General features: G+C 45.7%; 1 protein-coding gene across 1 annotated transcript in view; it reads right to left on the reverse strand.

Moving 5' to 3' along the window:
- Positions 1-20,554, reverse strand: part of RBBP8NL (RBBP8 N-terminal like) — a 36,082-nt gene extending 15,528 nt beyond the window's left edge. The window contains 6 exon segments of the mRNA XM_035124331.2: positions 2,520-2,592; positions 2,845-2,957; positions 5,529-5,624; positions 6,610-6,652; positions 8,329-8,484; positions 20,295-20,554. Of these exon segments, the coding sequence (XP_034980222.2) occupies positions 2,520-2,592; positions 2,845-2,957; positions 5,529-5,624; positions 6,610-6,652; positions 8,329-8,395 (392 nt within the window). The 5' untranslated portion in view covers positions 8,396-8,484; positions 20,295-20,554.
- Positions 20,555-21,816: the final 1,262 nt, after the last annotated feature.

Genomic DNA, 21,816 nt, shown 5'->3' on the forward strand with positions numbered 1-21,816 from the left:
AGAAACTACAGCGGGGACGCAGGCTCCTGGCTGAATTGCACCATTTGCACGAGGAGTGAACGCTTAGAATCCTCTTAATCCCCAAACTCGGCCCTCCAGATGTTTTGGGACTACAACTCCCATCATCCCTAGCTAAGAGGACCAGTGGTCAGGGATGATGGAAATTGTAGTCCCAAAACATCCGGAGGGCCGAGTTTGGGGATGCCTGTCTTAACCTTTACCTATAACATTTGTAGCTCACTTTTCGACAAGGCAGCTTACGATAATTGTTAACAATTATCCGTTGCAAGAAAAAACAGGGACACAACGGAAATAGCAGCCAGTCAAACTTCTCTCCTCATTCCCATCACTGCAGCTTCTAGGAATTCCTTAGTCTGTAAGTAATGCAATAGCTCCACCTGCTGGCAGCTATGGTTACCTTCAATAGCAGAGGTTCTCCGCAAAAATAAAATAAAATAAAGCACTTCAGTGCTCTATAATGCTGTTCAGCTAACTCTAACGGACTTCGGGTGAAATCTCCTGTCATCACCGCTTGGTGATAGGTTCATGGTGCAGAGGCATGAGCTATTGTTTTATTTATTTATTTAATAAATGGACAGGTTGCAAGGAGGGAGCTGTGCCTGGGCTTCTTGGGGGGAAACCACAACTGTTTCAAAGTGATTTGATACTGCTTTAAATGTGTTGTGAAGATGATTGACTCTATGTTACAATTTAAGAGAAAACGCACCGCTGAAAATGCAATACAGGTGGTATTTAACCCGGGTCAAATTGGCAAAGATATATAAGAAGAACACGAATACTTGTTGGAGGTGTAAAGAAGGAATAGGCACGTTTATCCACATGTGGTGGGAGTGCAAGAAAATAAGAGAATTCTGGGAGATTATTTATAATGAAATTTTTAAAATGTTCAAATTTTCATTCAACCAAAAACCTGAGGCTTTTTAACTTGGTATTACGTCCTGAGAAATTACAAAAACTGCCTGACTTATATGAATGCGACCACTGTAGCGAGGATGCTAATAGCCAAAAATAGGAAAATTTCCCACGAAAACTGGCTGGTTAGAAAAAATGATTGAATACTCACAGCTCACAAAATTATCTGGGAGATGAAGAGGAAACACCACACAAAGAGTTAACAAGGATTGGTCAACCTAAAGGCAGCCCTGTTTAGAGAAGTTTTTAATCTGTGATATTTTAATGTATTTTGGTATTTGTTGGAAGCTGCCCAGAGTGGCGGGGGAAACCCAGCCAGATGGGCGGGGAATGAATAAATAAATAAATAAATAAATAATAATGAATGATTATCTCAAAACCTATATAGAAAACACAAATCCATAGCTGCCAAGTCTCCCGTTTTCCCTGGGAAACCCCCGTTTTTCCAGCTGTCCCCAGCCGAAAAAACGGATTTTTTTTGTTTTTTCACAGTTTATTCTGGCGCGGCGGCCATTTTGGAACTGGGCGGAGCATGCTCAGAAGTGACTTTTGATGCTGCTGTGCCCAGTTCCAAAATGGCTGAAACACCAGAAATCACACTGCAGCCATTTTGGAACTGGGCACAGCAGCATCAAAAGTCACTTCTGAGCATGCTCCGCCCAGTTCCAAAATGGCCACCGTGCTACTTCCGGCATGCTAATTTCGGTCCGGTCCCTTATTTTTCAGAGAGGAACTTGGCAGGTATGCACAAATCTCCTGACAGAAGTATAATAAAAATAATAAACAAAGAAGTTAGACGAGAGAAAGGGAGGAAGAGAAAAGTTAGACAAGAGAAATGAAGTAAATATCATAAAGGATAAACATAATAACCAATATGAAATGCGCATAGATTAAAGATTGACAAAATTACACAACGGGACTGGTTGGAAGTCAATAACCACAGTATGTTGGCGTCTTTGTTGGTGGGTGGAGGGGCTCCTTCATGGATCACTGCCTTGTCGTGGTGAAGGGGCTTGAATAACTCAGAAAAGCTATGAGCTATGCCATGCAGGGCCACCCAAGATGGACAGGTCATAGTGGAGAGTTTTGACTAAATGTGTTCCACCTGGAGAAGGAACTGGGAAGCCACTCCAGTATCCCTGCCAAGAAAACTCCATGGACAAAGACAAAACAGATCCCAAAGCTGAAGCTGAGGCTGAGTCTCCAATACTTTGGCCACCTCATGAGAAGAGCAGACTCCCTGGAAAAGACCCTGATGTTGGGAAAGATGGAGGGCACAAGGAGGAGGGGATGACAGAGGATGAGATGGTTGGACAGTGTTCTCGAAGCTACGAACATGAGTTTGACCAAACTGCGGGAGGCAGTGGAAGACAGGAGTGCCTGGCGTGCTCTGGTCCATGGGGTCACAAAGAGTCGGACATGACTAAACGACTAAACAGCAACAACAACAAGTTGGAAGGGGTAGTGAAGGTGAGATATGTGATGTATGTTTTCTATGTAATATATGTAATGTAATGTCAATTGTGTATAGTTTTTGTAATGTATTGATATTTATAATTTTTTTTAAAGTGTTGTGAATAACTTACTCTGTGCCGCAGAGCCTCTTCATTTCTTCTTTCAGGCTCTTGTTTTCCTCTCTCATCTTGTTCATTTCATTACCTGTAACGGAGAGGAGGAAGAGGTTTCTGTATTAGGTGAAGCCGGAAGCATTCTCTGATTTCTAACGCTTGCAAATGGGCATCCACAGGTGGTATTTTTGCAACCCTCTCCCGATGTTGCATCCCTCTACCCGAGCTTCAAGGACAATGTCCCACCCGTTCTTTACTAAATAGAGAGAGAGAGGGGCCCGACTCCTGCGCATCGCTCTCTCTGACTGTGAGGAGACACCAGATTTCCTCCGCGCTTGCTTACTGAGGATGAAGATGTGCTGAAGGCTCTGAAAATGGGCCTTCCCAAACTCGCGTTGCTTCTTCTTCGCAAGCTCCTGGGTCACTTGGCATCTGTCGCAGAGACCAGCTCGCAACCTTTAAAAAGTAATTCGGAGACAAGGAGAATGTCACATCTTTTTTTAAAAAAAATTGTAATAATTTTAATTGATTTTACAAATATTAGTTCATAACAATCCAAATGACATATCCATATTTAGAGATTTCTCCAGATCTCTGAACTTCTCCCCTTCCCCTCCACGGGTCTTGTTGTACCATCTCTTAACTGCATGTTATTCCACAATCCAGGTTTTGTATCTTTCCATCTTGCCCATAATGTTATTAAAATCCTGCTAGTGTTTTTATCTGTTTACAGTGATCTCCTAGATAAATTATGAATTCTCCCCATTCTTTATTGAAGTTTAGGTCTTCTTGGTTCCCGAGTCTTCCAGCCAGTTTTGCCATTTCAGCGTAGTCCAACAGCTTGATTTGCCATTCTTCTCTGGTAGGCATTCTTTCTTCTTTCCATCTCTGGGCAAATAGCATCCGTGCGGCTGTTATCGCATACGTAAAAAGTCTTTTGCATTCCTTTGGTATACCAGTACCTAGAATTCCTACTAGAAAAGCTTCTGGTGCTGTTGTTTTTTTTCCAAATGTTTTTTTAAAAAACATCTTTTTCAGTTCGTTATATATCATTTCCCAAAATGCTTTTATTGCCTTGCATGTCCACCAAATATGATAAAAGGTACGAGAAAGTCACATCTTTAGAGCAGGGAGGCTGTCTTGGAAGGATGGCCTGAAAGAGACACACACATACCCTTCACACTTAGTCATTCCTTCTATTTCCAAAGTTTCCGATTTCCAATGAGAGGCAGCATGGATCAGTGGTTAGAGTGTTGGACTAAGACCCGGGAGACCAGGGCTCAAATTCCCCACTTGGCCATGAAGCTCATTGGGTGACTTTGGGCCAGTCACTGCCTCTCAGCCTAGCCTACCTCGCAGGGTTGTGGAGGGGATTAAATGAGGAAGGTGGAGAACCATGTATACCACCTTGAGCTCCCTAGAGGAAAAGGTGGCACATAAATGCAATAAAATAAATAAATGAATAAATGTTTGGGCTGTGAGTTCCATTGCTTATGAAAGAAAGAAAAAACCCAGCACTATTTGCACACAACAGGAGCGTTGAGGTTTTCAGAGGTGCAAAGAAATCTGGGGGGAGAATCCTCCAAAAACAGTCCCAAGGGAGTCAAAGAAAAATGGGCAAGTTTTTGGTGGATTGGTATGGGTTTATTGGTTTTTAAAAAATAAATGCCAGGAATCTGGCAGAGCAGTTCCAACAATGTATAAAACAGTTCAGCCTTTTAAAGGAAAAATAGGATCAATTGAATGAGGGTGAGATGAATTAAGAAAAATGGAATGTGGATCTAATGAATGGAGTCATTTGTTTCAATTACAGATTATAAAAAAAGAACTATGTAAAGGAAAAATTAATGTTATATATATATATTGCAGAAGACTGAATGTTATGATTAAAAAGAAGATTCTTAAGCCTATTTGTAGACTGTATTGCGCTTATAAATGTAATCTGAATACTGAAATACTGTTCAAAGGGGAAGCGGGGTTCATTTATATTTATACTTTAATCAATACAGTCATACCTTGGTTCTCAAACAGAATGCGTTCTGGGAGTCTGTTCGACTCCTGGAACCATTCGAAAACCCAGGCACAGCTTCCGATTGGCTGCAGGAAGCCGCGCCAGACCTTCGGCTTCCGAAAATCATTCAAAAACCGGAACACTCACTTCCGGGTTTCAATTGTTCAGGAGCTGATTTGTTCGGGAGCCCAAGGCATTTGAGATCCAAGGTAAAGGTAAAGCTAAAACTAAAACTAAAGGACCTCTGGCTGTTAAGTCCAGTTGCAAAGAACTCTGGGGTAACGGTGCTCATCTCACTTTATTGGCCGAGGGAGCCGACGTTTGTCCGCAGAGAGTTTTTCCGGGTCATGTGGCCAGCATGACTAAGCCGCTTCTGATGAAACCAGAGCAGCGCACGGAAATGCCATTTACCTTCCCGCCAGAGCTATTTATCTACTCACACTTTGATGTGCTTTCGAACTGCTAGGTGGGCAGGAGCAGGGACCGAGCAATGGGAGCTCACCCCGTCGCGGGGATTCGAACTGCCGACCTTCCGATCAGCAAGCCCTAGGGTCTGTGGTTTAGGCCACAGCGCCACCCACGTCCAAGGTACGACTGTATTAATTCTGTAATACAGCTTGGTATGAGAATATAAATAAAGAGGGTGTTTTTTGGATTCATAGGCTATAGGCCACTATCTAAGATGTACCAAGTATCACCTAATTAGGAAGATGTGTATACCCTGAATATAGAGAGAAAAGAGAAAGAAAGAATAACAGAAGCCTTTTACAAAGCAAGGCCAAAAGGTCAAGGAAACAAAAGATTTCTATGCATAGCATGAATGGAGAACCTGTGGCATGCCTAATCCACACCTCTGTTTGGGAGATGGGGCTCAGTTAAGTGTGTACTGTATTCACAGTGATCTTATTCCTTAAGCATCCCCAGATGGCAACTGAGGCTGGTGATATTAGGGGCATCGGTGGGCAGCAGAAAAAGCTGGGTTGGCAAAGCTAGCGCATGAATCTGTTGTACAGTACCTGTTTTCCAACACTTTCACATTTTCTTTTAGGACTTTCTGCTGCTCTCGTAGCTGGTGGTTTTTGGCGAACAGCTCTTCGATTCTCTGGGTGTCTCTAATTCAGGGAGAGAACAAGGAGCAAAATGAGGAGGGCGGTAGATTCCCACACCCTTAAACAACATGGTAAGCTACTACAGACAGAGTTGCATCATTGATCCAGCTTGCTCAGTTGATACCAGGTGTGGGGAACCTTTGACCCTTCAGCTGTTGCTGAACTATAATTCCCAAGAGCCTTGGTCATTGACCGTGCTTGTTGTGACTCCTGGAAGTTCAGCAACATCTGGAGCAGGGGTCAGCAAACTTTTTCAGCAGGGGGCCGGTCCACTGTCACTCAGACCTTGTGGGGGGGGCGGACTATATTTTGAAGGGGGAGGAAAACCCCAACGAATTCCTATGCCCCACAAATAACCCAGAGATGCATTTTAAATAAAATCATACATTCTACTCATGTAAAAACACGCTGATTCCCGGACCATCTGCAGGCCAGATTTAGAAGGCGATTGGGGCGGATCCGGCCCCCAGGCCTTAGTTTTCCAACCCATGATCTGGAGGGTCAAATGTTCCCCATATCTGGTTTATACTGACTGGCAGGGTTTAAATGTGGGATTAAATTTGGGGACTTCTGTAACTGAACTACAACCCCAGACAAATTGTTGTCAGCAGTGGGATTCAAACCCGCACCTCTGAGGATGAAAGGGACCTGAACGCAGCACCCAAGGCCATTTGGCCATCCTGACACCCCACCCTCTGCTTGCTGTGTGGACAAATAGACCAAAGAAAGTTTGAAGCAAAATCCATGCTGAAGAAAGCGCATGAGGAACAGGCCCTAAAAAAATACTCCCCACTGTCAAAACACCTGTGGCAGCCATGTTCTCCCCGCCATTTTTTATGAACCCAGCCACAGCTGTGAATGTGTTCCCATGGCAGTTGTCTTGGGGGGCCATTTTGTGTGAACCGGCCCCAGATTTTCTGAAATGGCCTCAAGTTCATCTTAGCCCCAGTCACCACAGCAAAAAGAGCATAATATGTGCTCAACTCACCGACATCTCTCATTGGTGAGCTCGTTCAGTTTTGTTTGCAGGCCTGAAATAGTTAAAAGAACGTCCTCATGAGACCCTGGATCCTCGCTGCACGTCACATGACACTGTGAATGTCACATGATAAGCCTAAGGCAGGTTGGTAAAGGGCTGGCTAGCTCATTCAGGCTGGCTAGCTTGCACCAGTGGAGGATGGTCCATTGCCCTATCGTGGGAGACCCCTCAAAAAATGCACCCGGGGCAACGCCCCCCCAGCCCACCACCCTGCACCACTGGTTTATGGCAGTGCTGGTGAAGCAGAGGCAGTGAGCGTCTTGGGAAGAGGCGTCTGCTAAAGAAAATTCTGGGCTGAGAGACTACTCAACAGCCCAGCTCACCCCGGGGTCCAAGTCCCCCGCGGGTCCATGCCATCAGTAAAATAAGGAAATTCCAGCCAAGTAATTTGGAGCAAAACAGCGGTCAGTAGACTTAGATCCTTTATTGTTGCGCAACAGGTTCCAACCACAGTAAGAACCCTGAGCATGGGGCAGCATTCACTTAAAAAACTTTCCCACCATATCCCAGAATACAGTTCGCACAGCATCATCGATACATAATTGCTACATCACTAAAACGTCAGAAAGGGGAGGGTTACACAAGATTAGCAGAGACCAGGAGTGACCAACTCCCAAGAGACTGCAATCTACTCACAGTTAAAAACTGGCAGTGATCTACCCCCTTTTGGGGGGTTCAGGTCAAAGTTGTTGAGTTTTTTCAGGGAGGAGGTAAAATGTTGAGCTTTTTTTAGGGGAGCCACAGTTGTTCAGCTTCTTTGGGGGAGCCAATGATCTACCAGTGATCTACCGCAGATGTCCAGTGATCTACCAGTAGATCACGATCTACCTGTTGGACATGCCTGGCATAGACAGAGATGTCAGGGCAATACCCAAGTATAAGATTAGCAGAGGCAAACATGTCTTAAGTACCCACCACCAGAAAGTACAATTGAACTTCCTTTGCATGTCTGGAGTCTGAGGCAAGTTGGGTGATGAGATTTGGCTTCCCTTGGCTAACAGTGAGCCCAGCAATTGTCACCTCTGAGCATTTCCTGGGGTACGAGGTGTGTATACATCTCTTCACGCTTGCCCAAGGCTAAAAAAGCGTTGGAATGGAGGAAACTGGCAAAGGAGTTGATTTTATATACAGTCATACCTCGGGTTACAGCTGCTTCAGGTTGCGTCTTTTCGGGATGTGCTCTGCGCTAAACCCGGAAGTACCAGAACGGGTTACTTCTGGGTTTCGGTGCGCGCGCATAGGCAGAATTACAAAATCGCACTCATGTGCAGGAGCACCGAATCGCAACCCGCGCCTGCGCACGCGCGGGTTGCAATTCGGTGATTCTGTGCATGTGCATGCGCCGAAACCCAGAAGCAATCCGTTCTGGTACTTCTGGGTTCAGCGCAGGTTGTGAACGCTGCAGGTTGCGAACGTGCCTCCCGCATGGATCACGTTCGCAACCTAAGCGTCCACTGTAATTTTTAAAGCTAGGCATCTTCCCTGAGGATACATTCAGGCATAATATTTGTAACATGCATGAAGGGCTAAATTTGGCCCCTTCACCTGAAGTTCCCTACTCTTGCTGTATTTACCTAACCAGAAGTTCTACTGACCATGTTTCTCTTCCTGAATTAAGCACTGACCTTTTTTTTTTTAAAAAAACTTCTTTTAAAATTCCTCTCTTACCTTGGACTTCCTTCTCATGCAATTCCTTCAGTTTGTTCAAGAATTCAGCAAAGTTTTCTGCGGCCATGATCTCCGTGTGGTCATGGGAGTGTGCCCAACTTAGCGGGGCAGAAATGAAACCAGGTGCTTCCTGTTCTCTACCATTCAGTTTGTAGTCTATAATGAAAGAATGAATAAACATAATGAATAATAGCAAACGGGTCAAATTGTGTTTTTAATAATGTAGCTCCGACTGCACTGAATCGTAGAGTTGGACGGGACCCGAGGGTCATCTAGTTCTACCCCCTGCAATACAGGAATTCTGCCCACGGCTGTCCCTGGGTGGGCTCAAACCATCAAACCTCTGGCTAATTCATTGCGCCACAGTTTATTAAGCCTAACCCCACCCCCAATAAACATGTGCATGGTCCTTCTTGGGCGGACGGGCACCACTACCAAAAAGGCCCTCTGCCTGATTCCCTGTAACTTGGCTTCTTGCAGTGAGGGAACCGCCAGAAGGCCCTCGGCATTGGATCTCAGTTCAGCACATTTGCAGTACTTTAAAAAGAAAAACAAGCAACTCATCAGTGTTCAGATTGTATCAAAATCTGATTTAAAAACTGCATCATTACCTAGTCCCCTAGAGAAAGATTTTTGCTCACCATAGGTGTTCAGGAAAATGGCTCTCAAGCCCGAAATATACTTTGTGTGGCTAGAAGTGGGATTACGTTCTAAATTACCCGCTTCTCACAGGCAAGTATCGCGTTTGCACAGATGTCCTTTGGACCCCTGTCTTAATCATTACCCTTAAGTGGTGTTTTATTTCTCCGGTGGTTTTCCAAAGGTGTCATTCGTTTCAGAGGGTTTGCAAGTCCCATTCAGGACCATTGGCAGGCTCTGATGGGAAAGGCTTTCAGGAAGGCAAATCTTTCCAGGAAGCTCAAATTGCATTAATACCTGAGCCTGGAGCTCCACCCTCCTAACACCCAGGGCACTCTAAAGGTAGCACGTATATCTGTAGGTTCAGTAAGCTGAAAACAAGGACTGTTTATTTTTCTTTTAGAAAAGGATCTTGAAGTTTTCTACATGCACACACAAACACACAAGCAACGCCACTCAAGCAACTCAGGGGCCCGTTAACTATTCTTTAGGAATTGCTTTAGCTCTGCCTTTCTGACATTTTCACCAGGTCTTTCCTAATCTTGCCGTAGCGGAGAGGTTCCCTGGCTTCCAAATGAAATTGTGGTGTGTTCTGTTACACAGAGAAGTCATTTGATAGCTGGTTGCTAAACAGGAAGGATGACTCTCATCAGCCAAGTGGTGCTCTTGCAAACGAAAAGAAAAGAGAAAAGAGAAAAGAAAAGCTTCATTCATTTAATCTGCACAGGAATTATCTATACTTCATAACATACCACACTTGGGTGTGGTGGGGATCAGTATGTGGAGAGGAGAGGGTTAAATCTTTCCCTTCTTCCAGTTCCCACCCGCCTGAAAATTCACCCTTCCTGCTTGCCCCTCCCAAATCCTGGGAACTGTAGTTTAAGGGTGCCAGGAATTGTAGTTCTGGAAGGAGTCGACTCTAGTTCCCAGGATCAGTTTAGGGGAAGTCATGTGCTTTAAATGTGCTTTAAACGTACGGTGCAGATGTACGTTCTTCTGTTTGCAGCTGAAAGGACTAGCTAGCAAGAGATGGGAAAGACCTCTGACTGAAACTATGCTGCCCATTAGCCATCGCTTAAAGGTAAAGGGACCCCTGACCATTAGGTCCAGTTGTGACCGACTCTGGGGTTGCGGAGCTCATCTCACATTATTGGCCGAGGGAGCCGGCGTACAGCTTCCTGGTCATGTGGCCAGCATGACAAAGCCGCTTCTGGGGAACCAGAGCAGCTAACGGAAACACCGTTTACTGTCCCGCTCGGAGAGGTACCTATTTATCTACTTGCACTTTGACGTGCTTTCGAACTGCTAGGTTGGCAGGAGTTGGGACCGAACAACGGGAGTTCACCCCATCGCAGGGATTTGAACTGCCAACCTTCTGCTTGGCAAGCCCTAGGCTCTGTGGTTTAACCCACAGCACCACCCGTGTCCCATCACTTAGCTACCGGTAGTAGTTTAAGGAAACAGGAGATATTCCAGATTGGTAGCATTGAAGGAGCAAAGGTCATGAGCAAAGGTCATGGTGGAATGTGGGGGCAAAAAGAGACAAGGGGAGGTTAGTTAAACTTCTACCAAGACACCTTAAGGCAGTGCATAGATACATTCTGTGGTGCAAATGAGGGCAAATATATGCTAAAGCAAGATACATAGATTTCTGTTTTGGAATGTATCAGCAAACTGAGAAGTGTCTCCCTTAGAAATGGCAAAGTACCACCCCGCTTTCTCTGTTTTGCATATTCCATTCTATAAACCGAGATAACAGGATCATATAATCAATGGCAGGGAAACAAATTATCCCTGGAAATGAATTGCAATGATATCCTCATAAACTTGCAACCACTCCTGAGTGATGACGGGTCAGTGCCCCCCCATTTTATATAATGATCATGCAAATAAAGAGGATTTATTTATGAGTTCTGGGCCCAAGGCAAATAATGAGGTCCTTAATTGAGTTGCCCTTTGTCTTAAGCATAATTTATAACAATGGTGTCTGATAGGTGCAGTAAGTTACTTCTGGGGTGGGGGTGGCAAGCCAGAATGTTTTGTCTTGCTAACCATCTAAGCCCAAATGGGCCTTTCCTAATGGAGAATGCAAAAATGAAAAGTTGTTCTAAAACTCATTCAGTGTCAACACTAATGCTTGCAGAAAACAATGCATAATGGAAGTTGTAGCTGTTTTCTCTATCGATCGAAGCCAGAGCCTAGCGTCTCATCCAATGAAGTTGTCTCGTCTGTGCAATGATTTCCATTGCACCCAAAATACCGTTCAGGGAGTTTCGTAACTCTCTGGAGCATTGTGTGTGTGTGTGTGTGTGTGTGAGAGAGAGTCATTTTTTGAGGGAGCGCGAACCAGGTGCCCCCCTCCATGCAGGTGCCTGGTGTGGCCCAGACCGGTCCTCCTTTCTGCCTGCCAAGGGCCGCATCAACTGGCCAGGCTCTGCTCTGCTCAGGCTGGCAGGAGGCTCAGTGCAGCTCCACTTTGCTCTGGTGGGAATGGGGTCACTCCAGCGGCAACCAACGCTACACCACTGCCCCCCCCCAACTGACTGTCAGGGACCATGCTGAGGAGGGCTGCACTGAGGAGGAATGGTGGGAGCCATCCCTTCCCCCTGATCCTGAATCTTCCCAGGAGCAGGAGGACGGTATAGATTTGGAACAGTGGTTTGCAGAGGGGAACAGTTCAGAAGGCAGAAGCTGGGAATTACTGGATGGGAAACAGCTATGAGAAGAAACACTGGGAGAGAGAGAGAGAGAGTTTAAAGATTCACAATCTCTGGAAAGCATTCACCCCCTTCTCCAAAGACACGGAGAGCTCAGAAAGTGTTAGAACAGAAAGCACAGAGTGTACAAACTCAGATTACAAGATGTAGGAGTGACGTAGATTAATAGGGGCAGAAGGGGGGGGACTGAGCCTTAATTGAGAACACTGCCATTTCTAGGGAGATGTGTTATTCTCTCTCTCACTAGGATTATTAAAGAATCTAATTGGTAAGAGTGTACCTTCATCTGATCTTATTTACTGCCATGGGGGGGGGGAAAGCTAATTCCCTAAAGCCTGACACCCTCCTTGACTCCCCATTCCCCCCACCCCCATGCAGAGCACTTCCTATGCAAAGAAGGGCATGTGCCCCCACCACTACACCAACGGGACACAGCTCAAACATCCTCCACCGTCCTGAGAAAACCCCTTCATCTCGATTTTATTTTATTCTTCGGTAGTTTTACAAAAAGGAAAAACGCACACCAACAAATAAGTTTTAGAAAGGGGCAAGATTAGACGTGAACACATAAAACATTTTTTGAAAAAATAATAATCAAGACTCCTTGCCCTTTGCTCGGCTCCCCCTTTCTTTCCACCCAGGGCAAGCCCGGCCCTCTGCCTGCCCCTCAGAGCCGGCACATCATCTGGGGCTGAGCCCCAGTGACAAGATCCTCTCCAGCAGCTGCTATGAGCTGCCCAAGGGAGGAGGCTGGCAGTGGCGGGCAGGGAGAGGCAATGGGATGCAATTTCGCAGACACGATGGCCCCTGCCATCGCTCAAGACGAGCGCCAGCTCATCTTCCTCACTGAGCTTGGCAGCACCGGCAGGAGAAATAGGGATATTCTGGGATCAGATTTCAGAAGCTGGGGTGGCGTTCGTAATTCCAGGACTGCCACCTGGAAAATCTGGACACGTGGAGGGTATGAGTATTGTACATTCTTAGAACAGAGACAGTCCATCTCCATCCAAATGATCATTCGCTCTATTTACAAAGTGGCAGAAAAGCTCTCTCTGCTTTAATCTTCCTGCACGTTTCCCCCAGAGCCATAGGTGCCAACTCCCTGGGGCCCTGGGTGCCCGAGCACCCACAAAATTCCCCATGAAGGAGCCAGGCACTCACAAATTTCAGTGCCAGGGCCATGCAGGCTGCATGGCACCCACGGCCCTGGTCGTGGGGCCAAGCTGGCCCAGGGCTGAGTCTCAGCATGCAAAATGGTTAAGCCTTTAACCATGAGCTCTGTCTCGGATGAAGTCCTCTGTGCCTCGGAATGGCTGTGTGGGTCTCTGTACGCCAAGTGAGCTGTATCGAGACATGTGAGCATGCATTGTGGCGTGTCTTGCATGCAGTGACAGCTCAGGAATAAATGGTTCCTGGCTATGCCACCATCCATGCTCTACCGCAAGTTGCCTGGAGGGCAGAGGCGGCTGAGGTGTGGCTTAATCAAATGAACACAGAACTGCGAGTTCCAGTTTTGACACACGATCCTTTCGCTGCCCTGGACAAATAAAGGGTGCATTTTTTATTTACAAGCTCCTTAGGCTTGCCAACTGACCAGAAAGAAAGAAAAATATCCGGAACCAAAATACCAGCCCAGCTAGTTCTTTTGCTTTTATCTGAAACTTCCTGTGCAGGTGAAAGAATTTCTCCCCACTCCATGGAGACAAACTTTTGCCACTGCACACGTTGGCAAATCATGCTGCTTTATGGGGGCAGCTGGCACAGTCTGGTTTTAAGGTGGGCAAATCTCTGCTCCACCTCTCAAATCGCCCCTAAATGCTGAATGGTCTACAGTGCCAGACCCTCCGAGTGTCCTGATTTTCCAGGGACAGTGCCAGAATTACAGAAGCTGTCCTGGTTTCTGATTTGATCCTGGAATGTCCCAGTCCCCCCCCCCACATGTCTCACAGAGCAATTAAAAGTGGGGTGGGTGTAGATGTGAAAAACGGAGTTCTGTTTATATGGGAAATAAAAGCCCTACACCAAATGGAAGGACAGATCGTGAAGCTGAGGCTCCAATACTTTGGCCACCTCATGAGAAGAGAAGAATCCTTGGAAAAGACCCTGATGTTGGGAAAGATTGAGGGCACTAGGAGAAGGGGACGTCAGAGGACAAGATGGTTGGACAGTGTTCTCGAAGCTACGAACATGAGTTTGACCAAACTGCAGGAGGCAGTGCAAGACAGGAGTGCCTGGCGTGCTCTGGTCCATGGGGTCACGAAGAGTTGGACACGACTAAACGACTAAACAACAACAACACCAAATGAAGGAAATGGTGAAGCCCTTCCTATAATTTTGAAGGAAAAGGTCACCAAACCACTTTAAATTCTTTAATTGCAACGTTGCAGTAGCCAGCCATTTCTTAGAAAATGTGGGGAGTTAAGTATTCAATGGAGCTTACTCCCAGGTAACTGGGTAAAGACTGTGAAGCCTTGCACCGCAATCCTAAGCATTTTTACTCAGCACTAAGTCCCACTGAGTTCAATAGGATTTACTCCCTGGTTTGTTTGTTGCTGATCATTCTCACAGTTGTTTATTATTATTATTATTATTATTATTATTATTATTATTTCCCTGACTTCATTCCATTTATCTGTGGAAGGTGTTCCCTCGCATATTTTTTCTTTACAGCATTCCTGTGAGGTATGGTTCGGCGGGGAGGTTGCAATTGGCTCAAGGTCTCCCTATTTTCATCTGAGAAATGTTGGGAAGTCTGCAGCGCCCCAGTGGTATGTTATTTTTTAAACATGGACTGTGTGAAGAATAGCATTGGGGTATTCTGAGCTCTTCCTTATTTTTCTGGCTGTTTTTCGAGGATTGGGGGAATGGGCAAGTAAGTATTCCACCTACCGGTAGTGGCTCTGTAGGAGCTATTAATGATGGCTTTTTAAACAGGAAAGTCGCAGGCTTGCCAAAGCAACCTGGCTCTGTGACTATGCAAATGAAGGAGCTACAACTGCAAGTGATTCTGGTTTAGCAGGATCCAGAGCTGAGGCTGAATACATAGCAAGGCCCTCTTCCCACTGGGGTACGTGAACCTCTTTCACACTGCGCCATAGGTGTGACTGACACGGACAAGACCAGCTTCTTTCCTGCCTGGTTGTTCCAGCCAGATGATAATAGGAGACAGAGACCATCCACGTCACTCGTGCACTGCAGTGGTTAGAGTCTTGGACTAGGACCTGGGAGACCAGGCTTCAAACCCATCCTCAGCTGTGAAGCTCAGGGAGCAGAATCATAGAATTGTAGAGTTGGAAGGGACCCCCAAAGGTCATCCAGTCCAACCCCCTGCAACGCAGGAAACGAAAGCATCCCTGACAGACGGCCACCCATCGTTTGCTTGAAAACCTCCAAGGAAGGAGAGACCACCATCTTCCGAGGGAGTCCGTTCCACTGCCAAACAGCTCTTACCTCCAGAAAGTTTCCCCAGATGTTTAGTGTTGAGTGGCCTATCTCTCCGCCTAACCTACCTCACAGGGCTGTTGTGGAGGACGTGGAGGACATAAATACAGTGTGGGATCACACCCTGGGGCATCCATGTGTACCCTGCTGGGTTTGTTTTTGTAAATGGGGCAGTAGTGCCTGCTCAGGGTGTAGCTGTTTGAAAGACTTGCACAAATGTAGACACAGCCTCATTCTCAAATTGTCTTCAACCTGCATTTCCAGCAAGGCAATAAAAATTATTTGCTGGTTCGAGATAGAGTGCTTTCCTAGTGTACTGGAAAACATTCAGTGTTTGGCACACTGAGGACCAGTGGCATTTGTGAATATTGCACAGTTATTATTTTTTTAAAAAGATACTGTTACTTGAAAAACAAACCCCAAATCCTGTGCTAGTTGGTACTTCTCATTTTAGCACTACAGCATTAGAATATTTGGAAGCAAGTTTAATTAGCTGCACCTGTAACTTTTGATAAATAAGTACTGTTTGGAGGTCAGGGGTTTTTGAATGTCAATCTTAATCATTTTTGTGTGTGTGTGTGTGTCGATCTTATATTCAGTTCTTCGCATTAAAAAACCCCCAAAAACTCTCATGGAAACTAACCACCATTTTAGTGGGAAATTATCCCAATAAGACATTTGTGTACGTAGTTTAGACTGATGCACACATTTCTGCAAGCAATTTATAGTACATTTGTATGTTATTTCCATCAATATGTTCATGAATCATAGAATCATAGAGTTGGAAGAGACCACAAGGGCCATCCAGTCCAACCCCCTGCCAAGCAGGAAACACCATCAAAGCATTCTTGACATATGGCTGTCAAGCCTCTGCTTAAAGACCCCCAAAGAAGGAGACTCCACCACACTCCTTGGCAGCAAATTCCACTGTCGAACAGCTCTTACTGTCAGGAAGTTCTTCCTAATGTTTAGGTGGAATCTTCTTTCTTGTAGTTTGAATCCATTGCTCCGTGTCCGCTTCTCTGGAGCAGCAGAAAACAACCTTTCCCCCTCCTCTATATGGCATCCTTTTATATATTTGGACATGGCTATCATATCACCCCTTAACCTTCTCTTCTCCAGGCTAAACATACCCAGCTCCCTAAGCCGTTCCTCATAAGGCATTGTTCCCAGGCCTTTGACCATTTTGGTTGCCCTCTTCTGGACACGTTCCAGCTTATCAGTATCCTTCTTGAACTGTGGTGCCCAGAACTGGACTATGCACATTTTCCCCTAATCTATACAATTTCTGCAAACACTGTTTGCAAAATTGGGGTAAGTGGGAAATTCGAAGGCTGGCTGAGTTTCAGTTGCAGGAGGTGAGAATTTGACAGATTTCCCTTTAAATGCCAATGGAATCGAATCTTCCTGCTGCTCAGTTCCTATACCTACCTGTGTTTTGTTGACGCTGACTCTATTTATGAAGAGGAATGGCCAAGGAGGTTAATGGCATGTGGCTTGCTATGTGCGCTAGCTGCCTCATTGCAGATGGCCAGCTGGCTGCAACACCATCACGGAGGCAGTTGATCAAGGCAGCTTGCACCAAGCAGTCGCCTGGCAGGTAGAGCAGAGACTACCGGCCTCGTTTCGTGGGTCCCCACCCAGTGCATTTATTTGCTCTTTCTCGGCACTGCCTATAGCACTAGGGCAACCCTTTTGCCTTAACGATATCCAGGCAGGCAAGATGGAGAGAAAAAGCTGCAAGGCCAGTCTCAAAACCAGAGTAAGCAACAAGAGCCACCGCCTCTTCGTCCCAAAAACTCATGCTCACTCACAATGCGGCAGGACCGGTTGCTTCTGAAACCAAGCCCTGATCAAGCCAAAGAGATGGACAGGGTGGATCATAGAATCATAGAATCATAGAGTTGGAAGAGACCACAAGGGCCATCCAGTCCAACCCCCTGCCTAGCAGGAAACACCATCAAAGCATTCTTGACATATGGCTGTCAAGCCTCTGCTTAAAGACCTCCAAAGAAGGAGACTCCACCACACTCCTTGGTAGCAAATTCCACTGCCGAACAGCTCTTACTGTCAGGAAGTTCTTCCTAATGTTTAGGTGGAATCTTCTTTCTTGAAGTTTGAATCCATTGCTCTGTGTCCGCTTCTCTGGAGCAGCAGAAAACAATCTTTCTCCCTAGAATGGCAGAGTTGGAAGGGACCAACTACAAGGGTCATCTACTCCAACCCCCTGCAATGCAGAAATTGTTTGCCCGATGGGGGGCTCGAACCCACGACCCCGAGAGTCTCCTGCTCCACCAACTGAGCTATCATCCCAGGATCAAACTCGGCAATCACAGAAGATGAGTGGAAAGGGACAGAATTAAGGAGAGGGCAAAATAACCTGCTGTGGGGGGGGGAGCTTGTGTCAATTCTTAAATTCGTTTATTATATTTATATCCCCCCCCCCCGGAGTTTAAGCAAGTGTACGAGATCCCCCCTTTTCATGAGGAAAGGTCTGCAACACTGTGGTTGTCCTCACAACGACCCTGTGAGATGGTTTTGGCTGGGGGAGGAGGGCGACTGGCTCTAGGTCACCCAGCCAGCTTCGTGGCTGAATGGGGATTAGAACCCTGGTCTCCTGGGTCCTAGTCCAACATTCTAACCACTACGCCACACTGCATCTGCACCACCTTCCTGGAAACTAAGGGCATGGTTTCACTGCCGTGACCATGGCGGCTAAATGGAATAAAGTTGGCCTCTGAAAATGAGTTGCTACTGTGTGTGTGGGTGTGTGTCTTTATCTCCAATATGGAGCCTGGGCATTATGTGTGGATGGTTTGGTTGGCTACATCCACTAAAAAAGGCCCTTGGGTAGCAGCCTGCATTCTTGGAGAGCTGCTGGCAGTCAGTGTAGACAGAACTGGGCTCAATGGACCAGTGGTCTGACTTAGAACCATAGAACTGGAGAGTTGGAAGGGACCCTGAGAGTCATTTAGTCCAACCCTGTGCAATGCTGGAATCCCCCTCCTATAATTTTTATTAAATTTTCTGTTTTACATTTTAGAATATTCATTTAAACAACCTTAAAATATCAATGACTTCCCTTCTTCTCTTTCCATTATTCATTTTACAAAACATAAATCCCTGCATATTTTATATAAATAAGCCCTTCAGGATTCCATTATTACATCCGTCAAAACTTATTTACACTGTTGAATTTATCTTAATGCTGCCCACGTTTTCAAATAAACACAATTTTCCTCCATATAGTCAATAAATATTTTCCAATCTTCTTTAAACTTACATTCTTCTTGCTCTCTTATTCTATATGTTAGCAAGAATCCTTTTGGGGAAAAAACAATTGTTTAAAAAAAGCAATGCAAGATTCCTGCCCAGTCATCCCTGTCTGGGCTCAAACCACTAGCCTTCTGGTTAGCAACCAGAGGCACTGACCCATTGCACCACCTAAGGCAGCTTCAGATGCTTGGCATATTCTGATTGGCAGAAGACTCATGCCCTTCTGCCCATGAATGAAGTTTCAGCTGACTGGGGACGCTGCTATTTCTGCATAGAACGAAATAGGTTGCAAGGAACAGCCTCTCCAGGTATGGATTTGCAACAATCCTGTTCATCACAGCTTTGGATTACGATACTGAGCATACAGGTTAGCTGCCAAAGTCAGAATTTTAGAAAGAGGTCTTCCCCTCTCTCCATGGATACGCTAGGGGTTGAACCTGAGACCTTCTGCATTCAAAGCAAGGGCCCCACCACCAACCTTTCCGCATAGGAAGCTGCCTTATATCAAATCGGTCCATTGGTCCGTGTGGTGCAATATGGTCTACACCAGTGTTTCTCAAACCTGGGTCTCCAGCTGTTGTTGGACTACAAATCCCATCAACCATAGCTAGCAGGACCAGCAGTCAGGGATGATGGGAGTTGTAGTCCAACAACAGCTGGGGACCCAAGTTTGAGAAACACTCGTCTACACTGAATGGCAACACCTGCCCAGGTATCTTTCCCGGCTTTACCTGAAGATACCTGGGGCAGAACCTGGGACCTTTGGAAAGCAAAATATGCATTTCACCAGTGAGCTATCACCCCTCCCGTGATTTTTTTTATTTTTAAAAAAACCAGGTGCTTTGGGTCTGATAAATGCATATTCCCCAACAGCTCAACACTCAAAAAACCCTTACTCCCCTCCACATATTAGCTAAGCTATAGAAACGCCAAAATCTAAAAATTAAATCAGAATTGATTTTGACTGAAACAGATTGTTCATGTTAATGCTTGAACACTTTATCCTTTAGGCGGAAAGGGATTTTTTTTTTTTTGGCTATTAGTTGGTTATTTTGGTCATCGATGAAGCTCCCAAGTTCAGAGGCAGTATACCTTTGTTGCTGGGACAGAGGGATAATGAGAGAGGGACAGTTGCCTTCGAGCCCTATTGTGGGCTTCTTAGAAGCATCTGGCTGGGTGACAACTCTATGAAAAAGCACCCAAGAGGGGATGGACTCTCGGTTCCATGCAAGGCTTGTTCCATCACACCCACACTCTGCCCCGTTTACAGACACACAGTGTAGTAGGATGTGAAATATTGTTTTCAATGCCAACTTCCACCCATTTAAAAGTATGCGAACTTTTTGTACCCGTTTCTCAGCAGAATGAGAAAACCATCAAGCAGTTCGGTGCACACAGGGGCCAGATCGCCTTAAAAGGGGCAAGATCGCCTTAACATGATCAGGGAATATCTGTGCTCCAAACATATGCAAGAAATAAGAAAGGAAGAAATCACCTTGCAGGGTCAGATTGACCTACCTAGACCACTATCCTGTTTCCAACGCTGGACAGCCAGACAGATAGATGATAACATTGTGCAAGAACAGATAGACAAAACCAATGAGCAACGTCTGATACCAGCAAGCTTTGAATAATTCTCGAACCCCTACAGAACCACTCAGACAAATTGTGAATATATTGACCATCCAAGCAGGGAATGAAACCAACATGTTTCTGTGCCTGTGCCTTGTGGGGCATGCATTAGCCTCGGTTCCTAGATCCGTTTGCATTACATGGGCACAATGCCAGCATCGGTTCTGGGTCGTCCCCCCCCCCCCCAGCCATATGCTATGCTAGCAGGCGAACTGAAGTCACTAGATAAAATCCATCCCAATTACAATAGTAAATACTCACATCAGACTGGAGCGCCTCTTCCTCTGTCTTCTCTTTCTCTCCCTCCCATCCCCACCTTGATACCTGTGACTTTGTCACTCTATCTACCCATGATGACAGAGAAACAAAAAGAGAGGCTGCGAACACGACAGAGATAGGAGAGAGCAATGCGGGTAAATTTGCACAGACAATAAGACTTTTTTTTTTTTGCATTTCGGTCAAACCTGCTGTACAAGTTTGCGTTTCTTTAACCCAGCAGCAGAAAGGAGGTTCGCTGGTACTGAAGCTGCTAAACAGGTTCTGCTATAACACAAAGAAGTGGCCACACAGGTTTGCCACCAACTCCACATAGAGATTTGATTGTTTTCCCATAATTACAGCTCGGTGTAGTTGGTCAAAGTCAGTCAATCACAGGAACGAAACAGCTCCCTCCCTCAATAAGGCATCCACCATTGAGATGGGAAATTTTTCGTTTCCTTTTTCAGAATTGTAGCTTCCACAGGTGGCAGTTGAGGAACAAAAAAAAAACATGACTAACCACTTGGACCGGCTCTTAATTTCTCACGTCTAGTCAGCTCGCCTATAAGGGAGGGTCGTTTCTTGTTTAGTGTGACATTTGATCTTCTATTGCTGCGAACAGATTCCATGCTATTGTTCGTAGGGCAGCTACAAATCGGAGGACATTAAAATTCTCAAGCAAACATTTCCTCATTTGGGGGGAATGGGACTGATGTTGATCCTGCTGATTCAGAAGGAGGGAAGTTTACTGTGTGTGTATGTTGTTTTCTTTTTTTAAAAAGAACAATGTGCCTCAACGCTTCCAAATTGAATTTGAGTATTGAAAGTTTGCCAAGCTCTGAAGTGATACCAAACGCGGTTGTGGCAGAAAGGCTTCCATTTCTCATTGTTTTTGTTCCCTCCATCTCTCAGGGCTTTTCTTCTTTTCTTATGCAGATCCTGCTGTTTCAGGCGTGCCAGCAGCAAGTGGTGGACTGTTCCTCTGAGTTTGAATCTGGGCCCCTCAGATGTTGTTGGACTCCAAATCCCATCAGCCCCAACCAGTATGGCCAATGGTCAATGTTGAGGATAACTCTATCTCAGCAGAGCATCTTCAGGAATACAATTTTCCAACCTCTGATTTAAAGAGTCAGACTGCATGCACAATATACCTTCAAAGCACATTCCAAACACACTATTTCCCTCAAAGAATTATGGGCAGTGTAGTTTGTTTACCCCACACAGAGTCACACTTCCCAGCAACCCTTAACAAACTATAGCGCCCAAGTTTCTTTGAGGGATATGGTGTGTTTTTAATGTGTTTTAAAGCTACAGCATGTGCTCAGCCCCAAACACCCACTAAATGGTTTGTTGTAAAACTCCGTAAAAGGTAAAGGGACCCTTGACCATTAGGTCCAGTCGCAGACTCTGGGGTTGCAATGCTCATCTCGCTTTACTGACTGAGGGAGCTGGCGTACAGCTTCTGGGTCATGTGGTCAGCATGACTAAGCCGCTTTTGGCGAACCAGAGCAGCGCACGGAAATGC

Source organism: Zootoca vivipara, chromosome 7 (genome assembly GCF_963506605.1).
Source record: "Zootoca vivipara chromosome 7, rZooViv1.1, whole genome shotgun sequence".
NCBI classification, from domain to species: Eukaryota; Metazoa; Chordata; class Lepidosauria; order Squamata; family Lacertidae; genus Zootoca; species Zootoca vivipara.